The sequence below is a fragment of the Pungitius pungitius genome, chromosome 3, assembly GCF_949316345.1.
Source record: "Pungitius pungitius chromosome 3, fPunPun2.1, whole genome shotgun sequence".
In the NCBI taxonomy this organism is placed as follows: Eukaryota; Metazoa; Chordata; class Actinopteri; order Perciformes; family Gasterosteidae; genus Pungitius; species Pungitius pungitius.
Genome location: NC_084902.1, coordinates 10038796 through 10062622, shown reverse-complemented (window position 1 = coordinate 10062622; position 23827 = coordinate 10038796). Strand labels below are relative to the sequence as shown.

The 23827-nt window shown below is 41.9% G+C and overlaps 4 protein-coding genes across 5 annotated transcripts; all 4 read left to right on the top strand.

The window, feature by feature from the left end:
* The first annotated feature begins 287 nt into the window (after positions 1 to 287).
* nmd3 (NMD3 ribosome export adaptor) lies at positions 288 to 9334 on the top strand. 2 transcript variants are annotated; one of them, XM_037473393.2, is made up of 16 exons: positions 288 to 428; positions 813 to 904; positions 1378 to 1512; positions 1689 to 1785; positions 2045 to 2125; positions 2459 to 2587; positions 3608 to 3698; positions 4305 to 4383; positions 4924 to 5020; positions 5708 to 5825; positions 7032 to 7177; positions 7523 to 7635; positions 7719 to 7791; positions 7960 to 8066; positions 8717 to 8787; positions 8928 to 9334. In XM_037473393.2, the coding sequence occupies exons 2-16, from the start codon at positions 861 to 863 to the stop codon at positions 9059 to 9061; spliced, it is 1515 nt and encodes a 504-aa protein (XP_037329290.1). In that variant the 5' UTR covers positions 288 to 428; positions 813 to 860; the 3' UTR covers positions 9062 to 9334. The 2 variants fall into 2 exon arrangements, with proteins under 2 accessions (XP_037329290.1, XP_037329284.1); XM_037473387.2 differs by having other exon boundaries at positions 332 to 488.
* A 2138-nt stretch (positions 9335 to 11472) lies between these two features.
* On the top strand, positions 11473 to 14770 carry sptssb (serine palmitoyltransferase, small subunit B). Its single transcript, XM_037466783.2, has 2 exons — positions 11473 to 11552; positions 13726 to 14770. Exon 2 carries the CDS (start codon positions 13734 to 13736, stop codon positions 13974 to 13976), a length of 243 nt encoding a protein of 80 aa, XP_037322680.1. The 5' UTR covers positions 11473 to 11552; positions 13726 to 13733; the 3' UTR covers positions 13977 to 14770.
* Positions 14771 to 21030: 6260 nt separating this feature from the next.
* Positions 21031 to 22339, top strand: LOC119222004 (otolin-1-A-like). Its single transcript, XM_062561646.1, has 2 exons — positions 21031 to 22161; positions 22245 to 22339. Exons 1-2 carry the CDS (start codon positions 21768 to 21770, stop codon positions 22337 to 22339), a joined length of 489 nt encoding a protein of 162 aa, XP_062417630.1. The 5' UTR covers positions 21031 to 21767.
* LOC119221998 (otolin-1-like) lies at positions 22261 to 23612 on the top strand. The gene is made up of 2 exons (XM_037478311.2): positions 22261 to 22557; positions 22644 to 23612. The coding sequence occupies exons 1-2, from the start codon at positions 22380 to 22382 to the stop codon at positions 23549 to 23551; spliced, it is 1086 nt and encodes a 361-aa protein (XP_037334208.2). The 5' UTR covers positions 22261 to 22379; the 3' UTR covers positions 23552 to 23612.
* The last annotated feature ends 215 nt before the right edge of the window (positions 23613 to 23827 follow it).

Below are 23827 nucleotides of genomic sequence, written 5' to 3'. Positions count from 1 at the left end.
TTTGCTGTCCAAGCTAAGGTTAAGTGGTCTAACATTGTAAGCATTCATTATGAATATACTATTCAATTGGTTGGCCTAGCCGGCATTTGGCCTAATACATAATAAGGCATATCCTTATATTGTTGCAACAGAGAAATATAGTCTACTGTTTTTTAGTTATGAAAGCCTTGTGGCAAAAATGTTCAACAGCTATAGTTATACCGTTTCCCCTAACTGCGGATTATTTAATTGAATGCTAATTATGTTTCATTTCGACCTTTATTGGCGTATTAAAATATTTTAACGGAGATTTAGTCAGGCAAGCTAAGACAGTCCCGGGGTCCTTCTGCCTTTCATGACGTCACCAATCCTCCCTTGCACCTCGGTGGGGAAAACGTGGATGACTTTACTTCACAGTGTGTTGTGGCTTTGCCATCGAAATAACTTCAGTAAGTTTTGTCAACTACGCCGATGCCAATTGTAGCTGTCAATTACTTTTAGTTTACATGGTGTGTTTGTTTTTTTACAAATATCTTTTAGTATAAGGCGTAAATACTAGCAACTTAGCCATGCTAGCTAGCTGCTGAATGTAAGTTAGACCACCAGTTGGCTAACATAAACTAGCCCAACTGCCGCTTTTCAAGTATCTATTAGCTGTCTTTATTTAAATGTTTGTTTCTGAATTTGAAAAACAAATCCTAACTATCATGTTATTACTTGCGGTTATAATAATGTAATTTGGTGTATATCCAGTGCTCGCTAATAGCTAACGTTTGATGTTCTCTTATATTTTTATGCTGTGGAAGTTAAATCAGTCATATTTTCGCCCTCAGAATTCACAACGATCCACTGACCTACACTCACCTGTACAGTTGACGAGAATGGAGTACGTACAAGCTCCTGCCAAAAGCATCCAGGGGAATATGTAAGTGAACAAATACTATTTATGTACTCGATTCCTGACAGACCTTTCCCAAGTCTCACATTTTGATCAATGCATATCTGTAACTATTACCATTGATTGCTCTATTCACTTTAAGTGTCTCAACAATGATCAATTTTGAAGTTCTAAACCAAATTATGAAGAATTGTCAACCTATTATTTCAAACAGTCATTCCGTGGTTCTGTGAAGTTATACTATTCTTAGAGAATTTAGCAAGATGCTTATTATGATATCCATATTTCAATGTTAATGTAACTTTTGAAAAACTTTAGACATCTCAATGGGCATTCATGATTCATAATCGTACATACATTTTTAATGTCTTCCCGTTAACTAGCATTAGAGGCGACCGAAATCAATGACTGACAGAAAACTATTTAAATAAAACACTGTAAAATAAACCGAGGAGAGAACTAGTCAGCAGTTTTACCAGTGTTGCCTCTCTCCCTCCCAGCCTGTGCTGTACCTGTGGCGTCCCCATTCCCCCCAACCCAGCCAACATGTGTGTGGCCTGCCTGCGTACTCAGGTTGATATCTCTGAGGGGATCCCCAAGCAGGTCACAGTGAACTTCTGCAAGCAGTGTGAAAGGTTTGTTTCATGCCGCCTCCATTTTTTTGAATTAGCAGATGTCAACATAGTTCTTTCTGGATACCAAGAGTACCTCATTGTATCCCTTTAGAAAACAGTTACAGGTACAACTTACTGTGTAAGATATTTTGTTGGTACAGTTGATGGTTGAATGCACACCTTCATCCTCCGTGCAGGTACCTGCAGCCTCCAGCCACCTGGATGCAATGTGCCCTGGAGTCCAGGGAACTGCTGGCCCTTTGCCTGAAAAAAATTAAGAGCTCTATGACCAAAGTAAGTGTGATCCAGACTAAACTTCAAAAAGCACATTTCCAATCACAAAAATGTCAATGAACATTGCAGGTAAATGGTCAAGTATGTAACCTGTCCCATGTGTTATTGTTGCACGGTGATGCTTTCAACCCTATGTAATATTCACGTTTTCTGTATTTTCTTTGTCATGGACTTCATCATAATATGGTGTCCACCTAATGTACCTGACTTGTTATAATGATATACACTACAGTATTTGACGGCATCCCTGTCCTCACAGGTGCGTCTCATTGACGCTGGCTTCTTGTGGACAGAGCCACACTCCAAAAGGATTAAGATGAAAGTGACCATCCAGAAGGAGGTAAGAAAACGTTGTGGGAGAGTGACATTTAAACTAACGGACCTGTCTTTAATTTCTGTGAGTGGTCAGTGTTTTTACTTGTGTGTTGGAGTCAAGTGTGTTTTGCCAGAAGATGCTATCTCATCTCGCTGACATTTAGTGAGAACCTGAGTCCTGTGCCTTTCAATGCCATCCCTTTTGTTTGTACTCTTGTGCGGTCTCTACTATACTCTCTCCAGATACCACTTACGTAGCTTATTGGCATCGTGGGTCAGATTGAATCTTTTGCGCTGTTTTGTCGCTTTTTTCCCAAACATTTGGAGCAGATATAACTTTGTGTCTTTGTATCTTCAGGTGATGAATGGCGCTATCCTACAGCAGGTGTTTGTGGTCGAGTATGTCATCCAGTACCAGATGTGTGACGACTGCCACCGTGTGGAGGCCAAGGACTTCTGGAAGGCTGTGGTTCAAGTCAGGCAGAAGGTAGGAGTCTGGTTTGATGAGATGTCCCATAAATATACACTCACCGGGCACTTTATTAGGTACACCTGTTCAGTTGCTTGTTAACACAAATTGCAAATCTCAGCAAAAGACAAACCACTGTACATTGAGTGATGTTCTATCAACATCCGGAAGAGATTTCCAATTAAAATGTTCATGTAAGAGTTTGCTATCTTCCTCCGTTTTTCTGTCCCCGCCTGTTGTTTTCTATAAGCGCGGCAGCAATTTTAGGCCCGTCCTCCAAAATTCTCTCATTGGTTAAGACTGGTGATGAAGCCTATACTGACACCCCACCCCCTCCTTTGACCCATGTTTTGTCTGTATGTGTAGTAGTTAACAGGCGTTTAAAATTATTTATTTATTTTCTATTTTCTATCTGCTATTTTATTGGATCCGAACTCTCCTAACATGTTCAACCAGCAGATGATATAGGTTTTAGGCGATACGGGAATAATTTGTCCATTCAAAGCAGTTTGATATGTTCAAAGGATTTACTCTGTTAGCAGGAGTGCTTGAAAAATTGCCCGTGCTCGGGGCTGGAAACATTCATCCAATTGCTTCTGCACACCTTAATGATGCCCCTGTGGTTCACTCCCATAAAAATGTGTTTATTGAGGTCCCCCAATTTATTGTACTAATTTTCTTTTTGCAGCACTATTATTTTGAGTTAATTATTTTCATAACATGTTAAAAGTTTAAGCTGTAGGTTCAGTGTATTGATCAAAAATGGACATGTTTTCTTTGTTATTGGTTAAATGATCCTCAGTTGCTACCCCTCGCTGGTGGTATAATTTCAGCAGTTACTTCACAATGAAATCCAAAGTTCCATCATTGTAACGTTTTTGCTGTGAAGCAATGCAGGATGTTTGGAATTGACACCAAACAAAAATGGTGAACGGCCAAAAATGGCAACGGGTTCCATATAAATGTGGCTGGAAGGAGGTGTATGAGTATCTGTATGCAATTGGTGGTTCTTAAAATGTATTTATTTATTTATTACAGACTGTTCACAAAAAGACGTTCTACTATCTAGAGCAGCTGATCCTCAAGCACAAACTCCACCAGAATGCCCTCAACATCAAAGAAGTCAATGGTAGGTTAACAACAAATGATTATATACAAATCATTCTTTCATGTATGAATCTGTATTTTGAAGGAGGTTTTCAAACAAATTACACTGAAAAGTGGGAAACTTTTCTTATTCGTTACTGCTGTTGTGGGGTGGAGCAGAACATTATAATGCGTTGAATGTTAATTACCTCGTACCAGACATCAAGCCATGCGCGCCTATCACCGGTGCCAATCAGTCCATACAGCTGTGCTGGTGTGCGCCTCGGGGGAAGACATGTGTTGTGCATCTAATCAGCGTGCTGTAATGAGAGCAGGCATGCCATAGAAGATTCCTGCAATGCAAATGTTCATGCTCTTATTTAGAAGTCTTTCAGTGAAGGCTCAGCCGCAGCCCTCTCTTGGATGTGATTGAAGTAGGCTTTTGGATGCTGCTTCAACTTTAAATCTTTTTTTTTATATCTCGCTAGGAATTTTAAGTTTTATAATGGTTTCAACATGGCTTCCATATTTTTCTCCCACATGCATGGCTGTGCGTGTGTGCATGTTCGGAAAAGACGACGACCTGTGAAGCGTGCCTGTGATGAATGTATTGGTGGAGGTGTTTGATGGCATTTCTCTTCCCTCTCAGATGGGATTGATTTCTACTATGCTTCTAAGCAGCACGCAATGAAGATGGTTGACTTCCTCCAGTGCACCGTGCCCTGCAGGTGAGAAATGACCACATTTCTGTCTATGAAAACATTGTTTCTTTCAGTTTCCACATTGGAGCAGCAATCCCTCTTTATTCAAATGCAAATCACTAAAACGATTCAAAATAGTTTAGACCATTATCCCCCAACAATCCAGACATTTTTGAGTGAATATGTCAGAGAGGAAAAGTAGTTTGCTGGTAGATGTTTATCAAACTGTTGGTCTAAGGGAATGAATTTCCTAATAAAGAAGTCCTTTTTAAAGAACGGAATTTATGTTGAGCCATATTTTATCTGTACTGTGTTTGTTAACATGTTTTAAAAAACATCAAACATGACATAATCCTGTCACATAAATGTTGTCTTGATCGTCCAACAGTTGATGTGAGTTAGACTACACAACACATGGACACATTTGTGCAGAACATCAGATTTTTACATTAAAGCCCTGTTGTCATCATTTTTCTAACTTTGACAGTGTGAACGTTGCGGTCTCTGAGTGATACCTGATGATGATGATGATGATGATAATAATAAACACTTTCTATTTTATTTAAGGTCAAAGACGTCCCAGCGCCTCATCTCTCACGACATCCATTCAAACACCTTCAACTATAAGAGCACCTACTCCCTGGAGATTGTACCTGTCTGCAAGGTGTGGTGGAAATCAAAAGTATCGTGAGCTTATTTGTGATTAAGTATCACAATAATAAATACACTAGCCATAAGTACAGACATGAGTTTATTGACTCAATTCAGCAGAAAAATTCCTCCTGTGGAGAGCAATAAAGTGTGACCAAGCTTTTGGTGTAAGGAGAAACTTTTATACCCATCAGTGCCATTGTGAATCTGTTTGGTCCAGAATGTAGGTCACTAAGTTAATGAGAGACCCTTAGTGTGCATGAGGTTACCCCCCAAACCCCCAACACAACGTATACAACAAAGTTGTTGATTGTTTTTTTAAGTTAGAGCTTAGAAACATCCATCTCTGCTCAACACCACAGACAAGCAAGAACTGTCATTTAGGAACATGTCAGATCTAAGGCCTTCACTTAGTAAGTTCAGAGAAAAACATTCTGTTGGAAAGCTCCTTTACGATCAGCTGCCATGCAGATGGAGCCGGGAATGTTAATGTCATATTTGTTTTTGACTTTTTAGATTCTTTGCCGGTGTGTTCTTGACTTTCATGTGCGGTCTCTTCTTATGCAGCTCAAACAGACGCTTTTCTTTTTTCCCCCCATTGATCGCAAAACCTTGAACTACTACATAAAGTCCAAATTCTTATTCCTCTCCCTTCAACTTGAGTTTGACCGTAGTTTGTCTGATTTTGTCTGGTTGCTAGGACAACGTAGTGTGCCTTTCACCGCGGCTGGCGCAGAGCCTCGGGAACATGGGTCAAGTCTGTGTGTGTGTCCGTGTCACCAGCACCATCCACCTGATCGATCCCAACACCCTGCAGAGTGAGTATTTTTACAGGTCTGATTGACCCCCAACGTCCAATTCTATCTACAACTCAATTGTGTTTAAATAATACTGCAGCCGTGGGAATACGGTTGTCAGTCCACTTTAAGTTTGAATTACTACACAGCTTATTCAGATATGTGAGCTCTATGGAGCATCAGAAGTTTCCAAGACTTCAGTTTTTTTTTCTCTTTCAATTTATACACCCCGTGAAGTGTTTGCTTATTTTAAGCCTAAAAAACAACAAAAGTTCCTTGTAACTTTGATGTGACAACCATTTTATTATGATGCTTTATCAATCAAAACATTTGTTTTGTTCAACTAATGGTCCAAAATTACATATATATATATTCCTGCTTGATTAATAATTGCAGTAAAATTGGGTCTTAGTCTTCAAGACACATCTGTGTTACCATGGTGATATAATGAAATCACTGCTTCAGTCCCGCTGTGGTCTAAACCCCATCTGCTGACCACATGTTGATCACAGTCTTTACTTTATAGCTTACCTCTGCTCCCAGTCATGGCGCGGCACGAGACACAAATCAAAATAGATTAATTATACCTCGTCAGAGCCGAGTCCGACAGGCGAGATCCATTATGAATTCAAGAATGCAGACAATCAGCAACGGTGTGCTTCCTCCGTGAAATCAGTAATTTTCCGAGTGGCTGAGACGCCGCTCCACAGAAATCTGACACTCTGTAATCGTCACGCACGTTTTTTAATTACTCTTCAAAGAACACGCTATTTCTGTAGCAGAAGGTTTTTGAGCAGGCTGAATAGCCGAGACAGCCTCGGGGCAACGCTCTGTTTGGCAGATTTGGGCTGCTGTAAGCCATTAACTGGAGTATTACAAATATTTTTGTTGCGATTGGTCTGCTTCAGTTTACATGCAATCCAAACAGAGTTGTGTTTAGGACTTGTGTGTTTGTTTGGGCAAAGAAACAAAAAACCTGTTGAAGTTTGAAAAACCAGAGCAGCTCACTTCTTGACCACGTAGCCGTGATATGATGGCAAATGAAAAGCGTGTGAGCAACTGTCAAAATCCGACGTAGGTTAGATCAGAAAACAATTTATCGCAGAGTGTGTCGAGCCGCTGGTATTGCCTCATGTGTCGTTGTGGCGTGCCACTAAACGTGTCCTTACGTTATTGTCTGACTACTCGGTAAATAAGTCGTGAATAATCTCTTCACTAACTCACCAGTTGCTGAGGTGGATGGGAACACATACTGGCGTAACCCCTTCTACAGTCTCTGTAACCGACGGCAACTGGAGGAGTTCATTGTTATGGACACTGACGCCATCAGGAACCAGAAGCTGGGTGCTGGAGCTGGCTTGAGGTCCAATAAGGTCTGTTTGTGTGTGTGTGCGTGTGTGTGTGTGTGTGTGTGAACAGATTGCATTATGGAGGGACATTACTTTTATTTTAGAAGCAAAATCAATAGCGTAGCATTACATTATCCCCGAGTCTGTATGCTGGGTTGATGCCAAACCGACGGGCGCACACACAGGAGTGTTTGTTTAGATGGTGCAGGTGATACGGTTTGTAGGGACTCTGTTTTCTCTCCCTCCCGTCTGAATGTTGCACCAGTATCAATGCAGCTCTCTGAACAAACTGCAGGAAACGAACAACCTGTTTGTTCTAGTGGATTGAAACTTAATTTATACCCCCCCCCCCCCGTGTGTGTGTTACAGCACACCCTGGCTGAGGTGTGGGTCCAGAAAACATCAGAGATGGACACCAGTCAGCAGTATCACTGCCGTACGTACCTGGGCCACCTGCTCAACATTGGGGACCTGGTGCTGGGGTGAGTACGAGGATGCTGCTCACGTTGGCATCAAAGACTGATCACATGCTCACTTCATGGCCTGTCTACGTCTCCCACTACAGATTTGACTTTGCCAATTCCAACGTCAATGACGAACATCTGAATAAGATGAACCCTCATCACGTTCCTGACGTGGTGAGACTATGCTCCTCAGAAACCAGGGCCTCAGCGTTCAAGTTACTGTTGTTGATTTGATGAACACTGACCTCTCGTGGCGATTTAAAATACTGACTGGAAAAATAACATCACAAAAGTTTGTAGTGTGTTTCTTAAATTGTAAAAACTAAACATGGACCCTCGTAGGTTCTGATCAAGAAGAGCTATGACCGCAGCAGGAGGGTGAGGCGCAGGAACTGGAAGCTGCAGGAGATGGCGAGGGATCGTGAAGACATGGACACAGATGATGAAAGGTAGGAGAGAACTTCTGAGTTTCTAATTTCTCAAAGTGAATTAATCAAAGCCCCAATATCTTTTCCTCACATTACATTTTCTAAAGCACTTTCTGGTCTGCGTCGTTGACCTTTTTAATTGTTCATATTTAAATGATATGCTACATTAACAAGCCTAAATCAATTATTAATAAACGCTGCTTTTTTATTTGATTTTTTTTTAGCAAATGTTACTCTAAGAGGATAAAGTAGGGCATTTATTGGGGAGTATTTTCAGACTAGTAATGGATACTTGGTGGTTGAGTATTTAAAGCTGCAGAACGCTGTTGGATTGACTAAATTCAAATGACTGTACTATGTCTTGTGTGAAAACAACATGGCCGCCAGGTATTAAACGGTAATGTAGCAACACACGTGATGCCTGTTTGTAGCCTCAAATCATGTAAACATCAGTTTAGCGCACCTTGTCCTCCGAGTACTTCCCTAAATATATACATGTTCAGTATTAGTTTCTAAGGGACATGAGCTTTATTTTGGCACAAACTCCCAGCCGATGTTTTGGTTGATTATTCTGTAATTGGGAAATGTGAATGCCAAGTATCCTGTTAAAAATAACATTCTCTAATGTTGTGCCGCATGAGTCTTCCTGTAACTGGCTTTTCGGTATTTAGACAATACCAGGATTTCCTGGAGGACCTGGAGGAGGATGAAGCACTAAGGAAGAATGTGAACATCTACAGAGGTGAGCAGCTGGACACTGCATGCTGTTCAGGGCACCAGCGTCCTCCGACCTGCACTTCAGCCTTTCCGCTGAACGCACGCACATACACTCTACGTGATGTATGTGATGGTAAATAAAGAGAGGTGGGTTTTAAATTTCAGATGCGTCGAAGATCCCAGTGGAGAGCGACACCGACGATGATGGAGCGCCGACTGTGTCCCTGGTGGAGATGCTGGAGGAGCTCAGCCTAACGGATGCAACGGGGGGAGAGGGTGCCGAAATGTTGACGGAGTAGCCGTTACAGTCCTTCCTTCGTGTGTGACACTTGACCCCTCCATTGGGCAAATACAGGTCTGCTAATGATGCAGTGAAGCAAATACACACAAAACTTAGCTGACTGCCGATTGAGGACCGATTGCACCATTGACAAATATTGTTATACAGGACAAACGTAATGATGGTGCCACGGAGTCACGTCATGTGTCTAAAGTACTCTGTCATTTAACATTTTGATGTTGGAATTGAGTGCTTCTAGTTCACTATAATCAAAATAAACATTTGGCTAATGCACACTTGTCACAATTATTTCTTTCGGGGGGTAGTTGCAGTTACGCCCATGTCTGATTTCCATTGGCTCTTAAGAAATAAATGCAAGAATGTTTTACTTGTAACTTGGACACACTACATATTTAAAACCTCTGTACAATCTGGTAGTACGGTCATTGTAACCAGTGACTTTCATAGTTCACTTGTCTACCGTGCTTACCCACCAGAGGGAGCTTTGGGCCACTAACAAACAAGAAAAAATGCTTCCTGGATGTGTTGTGTCTGTAACTGGCACATGGCCACCATTCAAATATTCACTCTGCTGCACTACTGTTTCTTCTAGAGTCCTGTCCATGCCGTGGTGTCTGCTGCAGCCACAACTTCAGATGCTAAATGGAGTCGATGCTTCATTCCACTCTAATCATTTAAATAAGGGTTTACTTTAAATACTCTATGTAGTATTTCATGAAAGGATTAAATGGCACACACTGCCTCGTGTGATACATTTAATATCTATACTGAATACAATTTTATGTAAGAATATGAATATTAAAAACATTCTACAATTAAATTGACTTTCTACAATTAAAGTGCTTGTAAATCAATTAATTTTTCAAATATCTCGTTTGTATACAAACTCTTGGGGTGGGGTGTACGTTGTGCGAAGCAGTTTGCCATAAGAACTCTAAGAAGATTTAATATACATTTGGATGATCCCTGGTATGGTCATGAAAAACAATGTTTGCACACACATCCTTCTCTTCAGCATAAAATTCCAAACGTAATTCATTTTGAGAGTTTGTCACCACGTTTTGTGGCATGTTCAAACCTTCAAGGCTGTAGATGATCTCAGAAACCAGAGGAATGCGTGTATCCCAGGTTGTAGTACTCTTTCACATCGGCGGCCCAGTCTTATTTTCACAAAGCGCAGCTCGCTCTTAGCAGTAATCGGATCTACTTGGGAGAGTGAACGAGTTGAATCCCCTCTGGATCTCTGTGTGTCGGTTTGGCAACACCAACTAAGTACAGAGCTGTTGCTTCTTTTCTTGTTCACCTGCTTTTCTCACAAGCTTCGCAGGTGCACAAACCAGGCCCTTGTTAAATGCCTTGCCTCTAACCTCCAGCACCCCTAAATTCTAAATTCTACAAAAACACCCTTTGTATGTTGTTGGAGCCTTGATTTGAATAATGGTTTACAACAGTCATGTAGCGGTTAACTTCAGGATTGTTCAAAATATTTACACTAAACCTATTAAATCTCTTCAAGGGGAAAATGTTATTCATGGGACATTTCTGGCATTTTAGACCAGCCGTCATCCTTCCATGGCTGTGTTTACACATCAATAATACCTAGTGTTAAGTGCGAGACTTGTGAATGTCAGCAACCCCTGAGCATAAGGGATAAGATTTCCTCAACTGATTACCCTTAAACCTCTCAGTTCTTGAACTGCTTCTCTGGGGGGTTGTGCATACACTTTTAATCTATCTGCTGTCCTCGTTTAAAGTTCAAATCATTCCCGTTTAACCTGGAAAAGTTCACATTTAACTTCATGCTTTTCTAAACATATATGTTTGGGTGTCTAAAGAGGGCATTCAGCCTTTTCATGGTTTTCCAATACACATTTAAGTAAATACAGCACTGAACTGTGCAAAAAATACATCTGAATGTAAAACTGGCAGAATTTTTTTTCTTCCATTAACATTTACATGTATTTAATTCAATACATATAATTGTTATTTTTATACATGAAAATATGTCCTGACGGTTAAAATGTCTACCAGAGATGCGCCTTCTCGGCTCTTCTCTTTCCCCTCGTCGTCCTCCTGCCGCTTTGCGGCGCGGTGCATCGTGGATGCGCACAACACTGCGACACGGACTGAAGAGAAGTTGAAAGATAAAGCACAAAAAACGAGGACATTTATGTCCAAAATGGCACTGCGACCCCCCTCGACTCCAGCTCGCCTGTTTGTCTTATAGCTGCGTAATGACGCACGCACACCGGCCTGTGCGCAAACCCCTGTCACTCCACCTGCATGATCTGCGAGCCAGGTGAGTCGTGAGTGACAGCGCGTGTAGCGCTGGTGGGTGTGGTGTCACTAGTACTAGTGTGTATGACCTCCTACATATACGCCAGCGGCGGGGTGGTGAGGCGGCTTTTGATTTGCACGAGGCAGCGGAGCAGCAGCGGGACGCGTCCACTGAGCATCTACATCCGGGGAACCCCACACCGGCTGCAAAGGTGAGTCTCAGGCTACAGTGATCTAACCCCTCTAATAATAAACAGTCTCAAGTAACAACATTAGCTATGAAACGTTTTCTAATTTGGGCAAGTTTCGCTAATTGGACTCCCTTCCAATGTCTTGTGTTGTTATTCTGTACTTCAATACAGCAGATTTAATGCGCTATTCATGTTCGGAAAGTTAACTTGTGTGAATTCTATTAGGGAGACTATAGCTATTTGGGTGGTGCCCTGTTTTTTTTCAATTAAGAGCACTTGCTCATAGCGCACCTGTTGAGCGCACCCTGCACCTGTGGCATTATCTGTTAATGTCTGCTATACAAAGCTTCCAATAAAGAGATGTCAAAATCAGAAATAAGAAAAAGGCTAGACAGTACATCATGCTATTAGAATTAAAAACTCCATAACGCGTGCAAAAGGAGCTTTTAAAATCAATAATAGTTTTTATTATCTTGTTTTTATGTGAAAGTGTGCAGTTCATGGAGCGGGAAAGCTTTCCCATAACTACCCCGTACCTTGCTCATCACTCATGTAACCTTGCTCATAACTCCTCATCTAACCTTGCTCCTCATCACTCCTCATATATCTTTTCTCATCACTCCTCATATATCTTTTCTCATCACTCCTCATACAACCTTGCTCCTCACTCCTCATGTAACCTTGCTCCTCATCACTCCTCATATAACTTTGCTCATCACTCCTCATATAACCTTGCTCCTCACTCCTCATATAACTTTGCTCCTCACTCCTCATATAACTTTGCTCCTCACTCCTCATATAACTTTGCTCATCACTCCTCATATAACCTTGCTCCTCACTCCTCATGTAACCTTGCTCCTCATCACTCCTCATAACACTTTGCTCATCACTCCTCATATAACTTTGCTCCTCACTCCTCATGTAACCTTGCTCCTCATCACTCCTCATATAACTTTGCTCATCACTCCTCATATAACCTTGCTCCTCACTCCTCATGTAACCTTGCTCCTCATCACTCCTCATATAACTTTGCTCATCACTCCTCATATAACCTTGCTCCTCACTCCTCATATAACTTTGCTTATCACTCCTCATATAACTTTGCTTATCACTCCTCATATAACTTTGCTCATCACTCATGTAACCTTGCTCCTCACTCCTCATATAACTTTGCTCATCACTCCTCATATAATCTTGCTCCTCACTCCTCATGTAACTTTGCTCATCACTCATGTAACCTTGCTCCTCACTCCTCATATAACTTTGCTCATCACTCCTCATATAATCTTGCTCCTCACTCCTCATATAACTTTGCTCATCACTCCTCATATAACTTTGCTCATCACTCCTCATGTAACCTTGCTCCTCATCACTCATGTAACCTTGCTCCTCATCACTCCTCATGTAACCTTGCTCATCACTCATGTAACCTTACTCATGGTCCTCATGCACAAACACATAGGCCAATTTTCAAAGCAGGTTCATGTGTGATGTTTTCATGTTGTTTCTCTGTCCCACACGTGAATCCTGCTCGATGCGTGATGCCTCCTCTTTTTGCCCCCTCTGGGCTGTTGGTCTAAAGGGGCCAAAGGTGTGCCCTATTTCACCCGAATTGTTTAACACACAATGACTTGATTTTCCTTTGAACGATTATTTTTCCATTGTGTACTCAGTTGTCATGGTTGACACATGACAAAACATGTCTTTATCCACGTATTTTAGGAATCTTTTGTGGTCTGTATTGTTTTTTTGTTTTTCTTTAGTGTGTTCCAAGTTTAAATGTTAATGGAAATGAATTTAGTAGATTTACTCCAGTTTACAGTACGTAAATAGAGTTCTACTATTTAATGCTATACGTTATTCTCCAGCTCCACAACATTGCAGAGAAAATAGTGTTTTTACATTGTAACATTTGTTTGACAACTTTACGTTACTTTGAAGATTAAGGAGTTACATATAAATCAGCACATGAAACATGATACATTGCAATAAATCACACTGTACATAAAGTAACATAAAATAATATGCAATGATGAATCTACTGAACGAGGCCTTCCATCTACGTGATCATTGCTTGGATGTTCCATCCTTTTGAATACAGTGTATATTTTGTGTTTTCGTGTTATTTCGTGTTTTCATCCTCCTTTACAACATCTCTTTTCTTACGGCTTGAAACACGCCACGCCAACGCCAGCTTGCAAGATGAACTTCAAGAACATTCGGGAGTACCTGGCCTGGCTGTACTACCAGTACCTGCTCATCACCGGCATCTATGTCCTGGAGCCCTGGGAAAAGTCCCTCTTCAACTCCGTCCTCTTCTCCGCCATCGCCATGGTGATCTACACCTCGTATGTCTTTGTGCCCATTCACGTGAGACTCGCACTGGAATTTTTCTCTGGGATCTTTTGGGGCCAGCCCGAGAGCACCATGGCACTCATGAACTGAAAGAAGGGAGAGGAAGTGGAGGGAAAAGAAGCAGGCACAGGTCGGCAAAAACGATTCCGTATAACTCAACTCAACTCAATCTCCAAGTGCACCTTGAGCCCCTCTTTCCACCACGTTCATCCAGAACCACAGCGGGCCGCAACCGCTGCTAACCGAGTCTGAAAAACATGAAGCTTTTGATGAGATGATCTGGATATCGGAGCACGACGATCTTCTTCACATCACAATCATGGTATCAGACACACGGCTGTACATTGCTGTGCAACTTTTTGGTTAAGTGTTGTTTGTCCTTTTTGTTCGTTAAAGCTACAATCTGTAACGGGGAATTTTCTGGAAAAAGGAAGAAGAAAAAGAAAAAATGACAAATGCAAAAGAGAGGTTTTAATTGAAGCAGGAGATGGAACAAATTTACCCTTAAACACCAAATCCCATAATATTATTATTACGACACCATAAAGAAAAGTGCAGTGTCAATGCTGCTGATTATTCATACGTTATTGTACTGCTCACTACATAGTCAACTGAGGAGTGTTTGCTATAGAAGGAGTAGTTAACATCAATCCAGGCTGTTGTTTGAGACAGCCTTTGCAAATCTCTACAGCTCCACAGAAGTCATTCTAGTGTACTGTAACATCAGCACGTATTTGTGTGTCTGTGTTCATTGGCCATGTTACCACTGATTGTGAGTCACTTTCCGATAAAGGTGAAGTATTTGATTTAATGTTACTGGCTGATCTCGTATCAGAATCACTTCCCATATGTATGCACTGTAATGCTAGCTGGCAGGATCTTTCATCGGGGGGGGGGGGGGGGGGGGGGGGTCAATAGAATAGACCGAGCCATGCAATGAATCTGAAGGCGTCACGAGGGGGGGATCTGTGACACTGGTTTACCGATTTTAAATCTTTACCTCCTGTTTAACTGTTTAAACTGAAAGGTGTGCTCAGCACGTTGCATGAGCAAATATTGACACAGCACACCTTCATGTTCAAGGCTTGGCTTTGTTAAAGACATCGCTTTACTTAATCTAAGCCTCTGAACTCAGCAGAAATGTTTTCTGATTCCCTGACTAGCCAAAAGCAAAAACTGTCTTGCTTGATTAAAAGTGATGAACAGGAGAGGAAATTACTCATAACTGTTAACAACCGTTGCGATGACCTTTGCTTCTAGTTGTGAGTTTGAGATTTTCTTCAATTATTTGTAATTTGTATCGAGGGCTAGCTGTTTACAGTCCAGTCATCGTCTTCATTTTAACTTCATTATATATGTATAGTTTTATATAACCTGGTAAATGCTTGGCTGGTTACAACGTCAATTACCAAACTTTTAACTGATATTTATATCTGTGTTCTCTGATGGCCATAAATAACATAATTTGTTTTGTGCTTTATATTTTGTATAATTTCTTTTCAGTCTTTATTATTTCTTCCAGATAGTTCTTGTATCAATATTGACAAGCTTGTAAGAGGAAGAAAATAAAGACATCTGAAGATACCTGGAGAGCTGCTGTCTTTCTCATCCTAGTTTGCTTTGTGATATAAACGTCTGCCATAAAGGTTTAAAATATGAACTCATTCAGCGCATTAATCGTTTATGCCTTCAGTCCAGCAGAGCAGTCACTTTACAATGCAAAAAAAAGCCAACAGACGCTCATGGGTCGCACATCCCTGACGCAAATGACTCTACCACATCAAGTGATTCCACACAATGAGAGGCCGAGGCACCAAACCAGTTCTCCTCAGACATGCAGTGCGGGAATGAATAGCTTTGCTTTCCCTCCTGCGTCAAACTACCACAAAGCTCCGCTTATGTGACGCCCGCCATGCCACAGACACAGTGTGCGAATGTGTTATTGTTAAGGTTGTTCAACAAAGTCTGCTTCAAAGACTTCACGGTGGGACAATGGGAAATTATTTGTACTGGGGGGAAAAACCCCACCTGTGTCATTAATGGTGTACGAGGGAGCTGTACAGTGTTATTGTTTGGTGATTTGTGGGGTAATATGTTTATGCCTGTAAGCAGACACCTCCATCTAGTTTTTTCCAGTGGAGCTGCACCACCATGAGATCTGAACCTAATCTCATTCCAAAATACTGCTGAACCCTCAGTTTCCGTCCATCCCTCTCGCTTTCCTTCTTTTGCTTCTTTTCCTTTAACTTCTCCCCACTTCCATTATTTTTCTTCCTTTTCCCTCCCTTTACATGTACAGTTCAACTCATTTCTTCTCCACTCTTTGCCTTTTCTTTCTTTTCCTTGACCACACGTCCTCTCCAGTCACATATTAACCTCCAGATGCTGCGTTTTCTCATGACATCCTAAATAGCACAAGCTTTCTACTTCTTGTTATTTTGTTTCCTATGAAGAAAGATATTATCTCCATAAAGACATGTGTAAACAAAGCTCACCGCGGATTCAGATGCTCTCAACCAGATGGCCTGTGTATTGTTCTGTTGTCTCTGTTGGCCTGCGACCGTTTTTCCCAAATGAAGCTGCAGACGCAACCAGGTTTCAGTTTTCAAGGAAACCCAAGAACGCTTTTCCATATTATTACTGTTAATATGAATACACATGAAAAGACTTTTGGACACTTTACAGTGACAGAACTGTTAAGACACAATCTTTGACAGACCTCAATGGACCCGTTTGGACACGCACTCATGGCATTGTAGACATTAAATGTTGTCCTTTATCAAGAATAAAGTCACTAATGTGCACACGTAAACAGTTGACATTAAGTAACTTGCTTCTTAACAGGGCTTTGGCCAAATCCTACTTACTAAACATATATATACTAAGAAAAAGAAAAAGGCAAAAAGGTTTACATATATACATAAGTATGATTTTCAACTGCACCATTACAACATAATCCAGAAACACTTCCTATGCAGAGAAAAATGGGGGATTTCAACACACTGAGCAAACAATACGTCAGCATCAGATGTAATTCTCTTGGTGCTATCAGACGGGGTTTGTGCTGTGTTAGAGGGACTGTTCAGTTATTGCCACTCTTTGTTGATCAAAGATGGATAAAACATTCACACAGCTTCCTGTTCCACAGTATTGTATATCTGAGATATGAATCAGTCAATATACGACTAGGCGTGGTTGGCCTGATAAATACCTGGGCCCGGCAAAACTCTGACATGGTCAATGAACTCCAAATGAAAACATGTTGTTCCAGGTTTGACTCCCAGTAAAGGTTGAAGAGCGGTGAGGTGTTTTAAAAAGACGGCATTGTTGTGCTCCTACATTTAGACCTACTTGTGAGATCGACATCTTTAACGCCATCCAGATATTACAAATGATAAAGGTTTAAGTAAAGGCTTTTATGTGTTTTGCTGACCTTAGAAGACTAGCAGATCCCAATTGGGACCAAACAAGCCAGAACCTGTACTGTAAAACAGTAACACAGTAACACATGAACCCATTGTCACATACAAAGAAATTGCACAAATATACAAAGTCGTTATAGAGTTATTACATTTTTTATCATAGGTGTGCCATTTTGGGAGCAGAGGCCCAAAAAGAGGCTAGTCTGCAAAGGACCAAGTCTGCCATCAAGTGGGCAGGTAGAGAAATAATGTTCTGATCAAAGGTCTCATTCTTTTACCAAGTTAATTCATCTAGTCCAGTAAGCCCTCTCTCACTATTAAGTATCTTGAAGTTGAGACTACATTGCGGTTCTATATTCAGTGTCGTGCTGTATAATAATGAACAAGAGGAACATTTTCAACAATGTGTCCAAAATCCTGTGAAGGAACGATCAACAAGAAACCAATAGTTTTACTGTGAAACCCTCAAAGGGAGGGAGACAGAGTTTTTATTATGCTTGTATTCAAATTGATCTGCTGCATAGATATTCTGTTATATACGTGCGCATGTATAAGTGTGCCATTATTAATGTTAGAAAATAATCAATAGGCTTTGCCGGGGTAAATCTCAGAGTTCTGTTTTTGTTTTCTACAAACAATACAGTTCCGATGACTTGTGATGACTGTGAAGTGATGACTATTACTACTATGAACTACAACTTGTTGTACTTTGGTTTCTTTACATTTTACATTTGACTTTTTAGCACACTGAACTTGAACTTGAACTATTAGTGTTTTGGAAACCATTTCTGGGTTTCCAAATTGGGGCTTTTTAAGATACACTGTAAAAAAAATCTGTTGAAAAAACGGTGAAATACTGGCAGCTGTGGTTGCCAGAACTCCACCGTAGAAATGACAATGTCAATGTATTAGACATTAAGGTATGTTTTTTTTTTACTGTAAATTTCACAGTTCAGAACCGTAATTTGCTAGCGGTCGACGGGGTGCTAGCGGTCGGCTTTCGCGCGTCATTGACTTAGCAGGCTGTGATATTGGAAATCGGGACTGGACAAATCAAAATTGCCCATAATTCGGGATGTCCCGGGTAATACGGGACGGTTCAATGGGTAATGCATGTGTGTATATATGTTCATACATACAGGACATAAATTAATTAATTGATTTCTATTTCTGTATTTCTTCATTTATTTATGCCCGTATTTCTGTTGGAAAAATTTCCAGAGGAGGTTTAATTCCCTCTGCTCAAGTCCTCAATCCCTTTATCCAGCAGAAACCGTAGCGTGTCTTTGTTAAGGTGCTTCTCTAAATCGTTTGCTAACGATCGCAATTGATTTGAAATGGTTTGAAAATACCATGTAGCCAAAATGCTAACAGCTTCTGCAGAGGAGCAAACTTCAAGACAGAAATAGTAGACCAGGAGCCATCACATTCCTCTGACCCATCCTGCTTTAGACAGAGGTCAGGACCTCCCACCTCATTAGCATACAGACACACGCATACAACAAATGTGAAAATGTAGAAATAAATATATGATACAGACCCATGAAGAAATAAATGAAGAAATGTAGGAGAACAGAAAAGCAGAAACAAATATATTGTATGTATTTTTATGACCTGTTTTATTATCAACTTTTATTTATTTATGGTTACATTCATTTACTTAAAATAGTATTTGAAACTAGAAAATGTGTTTCCGGCTACTACTAGTAGTAGTAGTAGTACGACTAGTAGTAGTAGTAGTAGTAGTTGTAATAGTATTTGAAAGAGCAATAAGTATTTCAACAAAACCGCTTCATTCTGAGCTTCGTGGTTAAGGTACGGATAATAATTGATGATTTTTTTTTAAATTATGGGATTGGATGAGGGAGAGAAGAAGTTAGAAGACAGAATGTTTGTTCTTCAAACTATGAAGGTATTAAATGATAAGCCTCATCACAAGCATTTACAGTACATATTCCCCCCATAGAGCTTTTATTTTGAAATGATAGGATTGGGTGGAGGGCAGAAGGAGAAGTCATACATGTGAGCAGCATCAATCTTTTCATCTCACTCTCTAGAGGAACTATGTCTTTTTAGCTGCAGAAACTTTTCAATTAAAAGCACATCGAAATCCAATCCCTAATAACACAAGAGGCTCGTTTGGGAAAAAGTAGCAGGAGAAAGTGTTTTTGTAATCTCTGTCTTCACTGCCAGCAGTCATTAGCTCCTAATTCTGCAGGATCTAGATTTTCTTTGAGAAGTTCCCACAGTAAATAAATAAAACGTCCTATATCTTAAGTGACGGGTTGCTGTGTTGGCAACAAGTTTCTATCTCATTGCCTCACTCTCACCCTCTCCATACATTCACTGCATCTCGAAGATCAAATGAACAAAGTTAATGTAAGGCAATACAACTCCATCAATCCTAGTCCTCTTTGGCTCTCTCTCTCTGCTCGGCTGCCCCCGTTGAGTAAGTTAACTCTTACTTATCCTTTTACAGTGTGTGTGTGGATGGAGGTGAGAGCAGGGCTAAATGAGCACACAGGTGACCAGCTGGGCACTGTAAGCTGACCGCTGCTGTTGTGTGCGATCTGAATGGATCTGAGAGACGACGAGGTCGAGGTCGGGCACGGAGAACCCCTGAGGAACCCCTCTCTCAGGACTCGGCTCCATATCTTACACTCGCTCAGTTTGTCTTTTATGGAGGGGCAAGTCAGGGATACTTCACCGGAGCTGCTGGGAAGGAGAAAGAAAATGCGCTTGTAAAGTGAGGTGAGGAGGTAAAGAAAAGTATATGTGAGAAGATAAAAAAAAAAAGTTTTAAATAAACACAATCGTCTCTTTTTTAGAAGCCCCCATCCCACCATCACCCCTCTCTGTTTCCCAAATTTCATTTCCCTTCTTCCTGCTCACTCATAGCTGGTCATAGATCCCTCTGAGGATGTGAGGTCTTTGACTACTGAGGCATGTCCACTGCTCACACATTCATTCACTGTCCAGTCGAGAGTTTCAAGTAGACAGCTACCAGAAAATCACTTTTCCACAAAAACTGATGCTATCTTGTTACACCCAAAGAATGAAACATTGTCCAGCAACACAGTTTGAATCATAGTTAGCACACATATCTGCCAGCGGTCCTGGGGGCTGGTGCAAAAGGTCGGTCACAGTGATCAGGCAAGCATTGCAACTGCACTGATTTGAAGTAGATAAGCTGGTTTCTTTGACAAACAGCTCAGGTTTAGCAACTGTTGAGTGAGGAGATTATCAGTGCTCTTAATGCTAAAGCTTTCTTCTGGATGTTCACCAAGTACCAGTAGATCGTAAATACTGAGCCCCCTGTGTGAGCGCCAGCTTGCGGACCTTTTGGTAAAACATTTTAAATGAATTTAGCCAACTATTGCGATCTCGCTTTGCTGTCGAACATCAACTTGCGGACCCCCACACGTAAAATATCTATAGGACGGTTTTGCACCTTCATGCAGAAATAGTGGTCCGAGCTTACTCTTGAAAAAGAGCTGCTGTATTTCCCTGGCCCTTTGTCACTGACCCCCCCCCCACCCCCCCTTTGCTTGGCTTTGTTCCAATGTAAAAGCCTGGGTAGTAGTTTTGGATGTTGGAGGAATGCCTCCCATATCGGATGACCCATTGCCCCATGGCCTTTGCTCCTTGCCTAGCTAGCAGCGAGAGAGTGCTCCTGGCGGGTGCTGTATCCCGTGTCACAAAAGCACCTTTCTACACAACAGGGGTACAGAGAATGGGCCACAGCACAGTGGTTCTCCTTGGGTCGGCTCCAGCCCCAGCAGTCGGATTTCAGACCTCCCCCTGTGATTCCAGCTAACACCCTGACTGGTAGGGATGTTCTTTTGCCCAAGCCTCGCAGAGATATCAGAAAGACCTGGAGCTCCTGGGGCAGGATAAATACCACTTATGCAATACTGGGTGAGTCCTATCAGTTTTGCTAGATTTTAAATTTTGCATATAAAGTTGAATTTCAGCTTGATGGGTGACCTATTGAAGATGTATATATGTGTAGAATGGCTTTTCTAGATTGAGGAGCTTGAAAATGAAGATGCAGGTTTCAATTGAAGTTAAACCTTGTAACAGCTGAATTTACTGATAAATAACCATTAATGCAGCGTTTAACAGTCAAACTGCAGGATCACAAAGTCACAATAGCACAGGATTGACAAAGAAAGTAGCTCCAACTTGAAATTGGCAGTGTATGAAACAAGAGGGGAAATAGACAAATAGGGGGAAAAAAACTTTCAACAGAAGAAACAATACTGAGAATCACAGTAGATAAGAGGATAGATGTCTTGGCACAGTGCTGTTTTCTTTTTGCAAAAGTAAACTGCTAATGGCATGTGCTATTTTTGTAGCCTTTCATCTTTAAACCTGAAGTGGATTGAAAATTAAATGAGGACCAACAAAGAGAAGAAAAGAGCCTTTAAACTCATCTGTTCTCAGATACCAGTCCATCATGAGGATTAGCTCCTGTCAGTCAACCCTTGTGGCTGTAGTTGTGGTTACACTCGCTGTGGTGTCCTGCGCTGAAGCTAAGACTACTCAGAGGCCGAAGTACCAGTTCACCAAGAAGCCCCTCCCTCAGGTCACCATACACAGCCCTGTCACCACCAGCATGCCCAAAGCTCTCAAGACTGTCCCGAGTGCAAAGCCCCAACCGCTGCCCCCCACAGCGAGGACCACCTACCCAAATCAGGTCTATCCACAGTATCACATGGAGGCCACCGAGCCCCCTGGTGCTGGTCCGGAGAATTACACTCTAGATTACAACGAGTGCTACTTCAACGTCTGTGAGTGCTGTCCACCGGAGAAAGGCCCCAGGGGGCCAAAGGGAAACAGAGGCTTGGAAGGTAAAAGACTTTCATTTCATCAATTGATTTGTTTGTATGTTCATTTTCAGCATTTTAAACTCCTGCCTGTGTTTGGTCCGAAGGGCCCCCAGGTGATAGAGGCCTTACAGGAGCAGCAGGTTTACCTGGCCAACAGGGAGTCAGTGGTCCTATGGGGTTGAGAGGAGACAGAGGCTAGTATAATGTTTGAATACAAATTTTATTTTTAAAAGGACAATATGAAACAATGGGCCCACATACTACAAAGTGATTCAGTACTAGCACTAGTAAAAGATCTTATCATGTTGTTTATGTTGGATTTTGTTCATGAAACCAATTTATCAGGAGATAAAGGGGACAAAGGAAGCAGTGGGACTGCCGGGCCACCTGGAGGCTCCGGGAAACCAGGACAAAAAGGTGCAAACCTGTTCTGTTGATTATTGATTCGTTTTATATTGTCTCCAGACTTCAAGAGTTCCAACACAGTTTTCTTTACCTTACAGGGGATGCTGGCGCAGTGGGTGAGAAAGGTGAAATAGGGTTGCAAGGTGTCAAAGGCGATGGTGGGGCGAAAGGGGAATCTGGCCAGAATGGGACTGCTGGTGAGAAAGGAGAACCGGGAAAAGAGGGGCCAATAGGACCTCCGGGAGTGGCTATTGAGATGGGTCCTAAAGGAGACAAGGGAGATAGGGGGGAATGTGGCACTTTTGGGGAGAGAGGACAGAAAGGCGATCGAGGTGATACGGGATCTCCCGGCATTCCTGGAGGGATGGGCATTCCAGGAATGAACGGCAAGCACGGTTCCCCGGGTCCCGTGGGCCTCCGTGGGGATCAGGGACCTCCGGGACCACAAGGAGAGCCGGGCCTCCGAGGACCTCAGGGACCACAAGGCATACGAGGGATGCTCGGCCCAAAAGGGGACAGAGGTTTCCCTGCGAAAAGAGGTGAGCGGGGCATTCGTGGAATCAAAGGATCGAAGGGATCAGAGTATATCCAGAAACGCTCAGCCTTCAGTGTAGGCATCTCCCCGAAAAAGTCCTTCCCTCCTTCCGGCTTCCCGATCCGCTTCGACAAAGTCTTCTACAACGAAGAGAACCACTTCAACGTCACTTCCAACAGCTTCACGTGCGTCCACGCCGGTGTTTACGTCTTCTCCTTCCACATCACGGTGCGCAACCAGCCCCTGCGCGCCACGCTGGTGGTGAACGGGTCACGGCGGGTGCGAACGCGGGACTCGCTGTACGGTCAGGACATCGACCAAGCGTCCACCCTCGTGGTGCTGCAGCTTGCGGTGGGTGATCAGGTGTGGATGGAAACACTCAGAGACTGGAATGGGGCATATGCCAGCAGTGAGGATGACAGCATCTTCTCCGGGTTCCTGCTCTATTCACAGCCTGATCCTCTACTGTAAACATCTGTAACATCTGGGACTATTTCATCTCGTTCTCTGGAAAAGCGATAAATACTAAGTGGTGCTTCATGACACGTATTACTTATGAACGGCTCAAAACGTGTCCTGCACACAAAGGAAACTTGGACTGCAATATCGCGATCATGTTATTGTATTATTATCTTACCAGTATCTTATAATATTACCTTCTGAATAAAAACAAAAGTCTTGTTTACTGTTAACTGTTTATTTTCCAGTTTCCATCTGACAAGCCTTGTCAAGCATTACAACAAAGAT

Excerpts from the sequence above, each read along its gene's own strand:
- nmd3 (XM_037473387.2), top strand. Across the intron at positions 2,588-3,607 it reads TGGTTCAAGTCAGGCAGAAG|ACTGTTCACAAAAAGACGTT; the intron begins GTAGGAGTCTGG and ends TATTTATTACAG. Across the intron at positions 8,788-8,927 it reads GAATGTGAACATCTACAGAG|ATGCGTCGAAGATCCCAGTG; the intron begins GTGAGCAGCTGG and ends TTTAAATTTCAG.
- sptssb (XM_037466783.2), top strand. The coding sequence starts at position 13,734 with ATGAACTTCAAGAACATTCGGGAGTACCTGGCCTGGCTGTACTACCAG.
- LOC119222004 (XM_062561646.1), top strand. The coding sequence starts at position 21,768 with ATGAGGATTAGCTCCTGTCAGTCAACCCTTGTGGCTGTAGTTGTGGTT. Across the intron at positions 22,162-22,244 it reads GGGAAACAGAGGCTTGGAAG|GGCCCCCAGGTGATAGAGGC; the intron begins GTAAAAGACTTT and ends TTTGGTCCGAAG.
- LOC119221998 (XM_037478311.2), top strand. The coding sequence starts at position 22,380 with ATGAAACAATGGGCCCACATACTACAAAGTGATTCAGTACTAGCACTA. Across the intron at positions 22,558-22,643 it reads CGGGAAACCAGGACAAAAAG|GGGATGCTGGCGCAGTGGGT; the intron begins GTGCAAACCTGT and ends TTTACCTTACAG.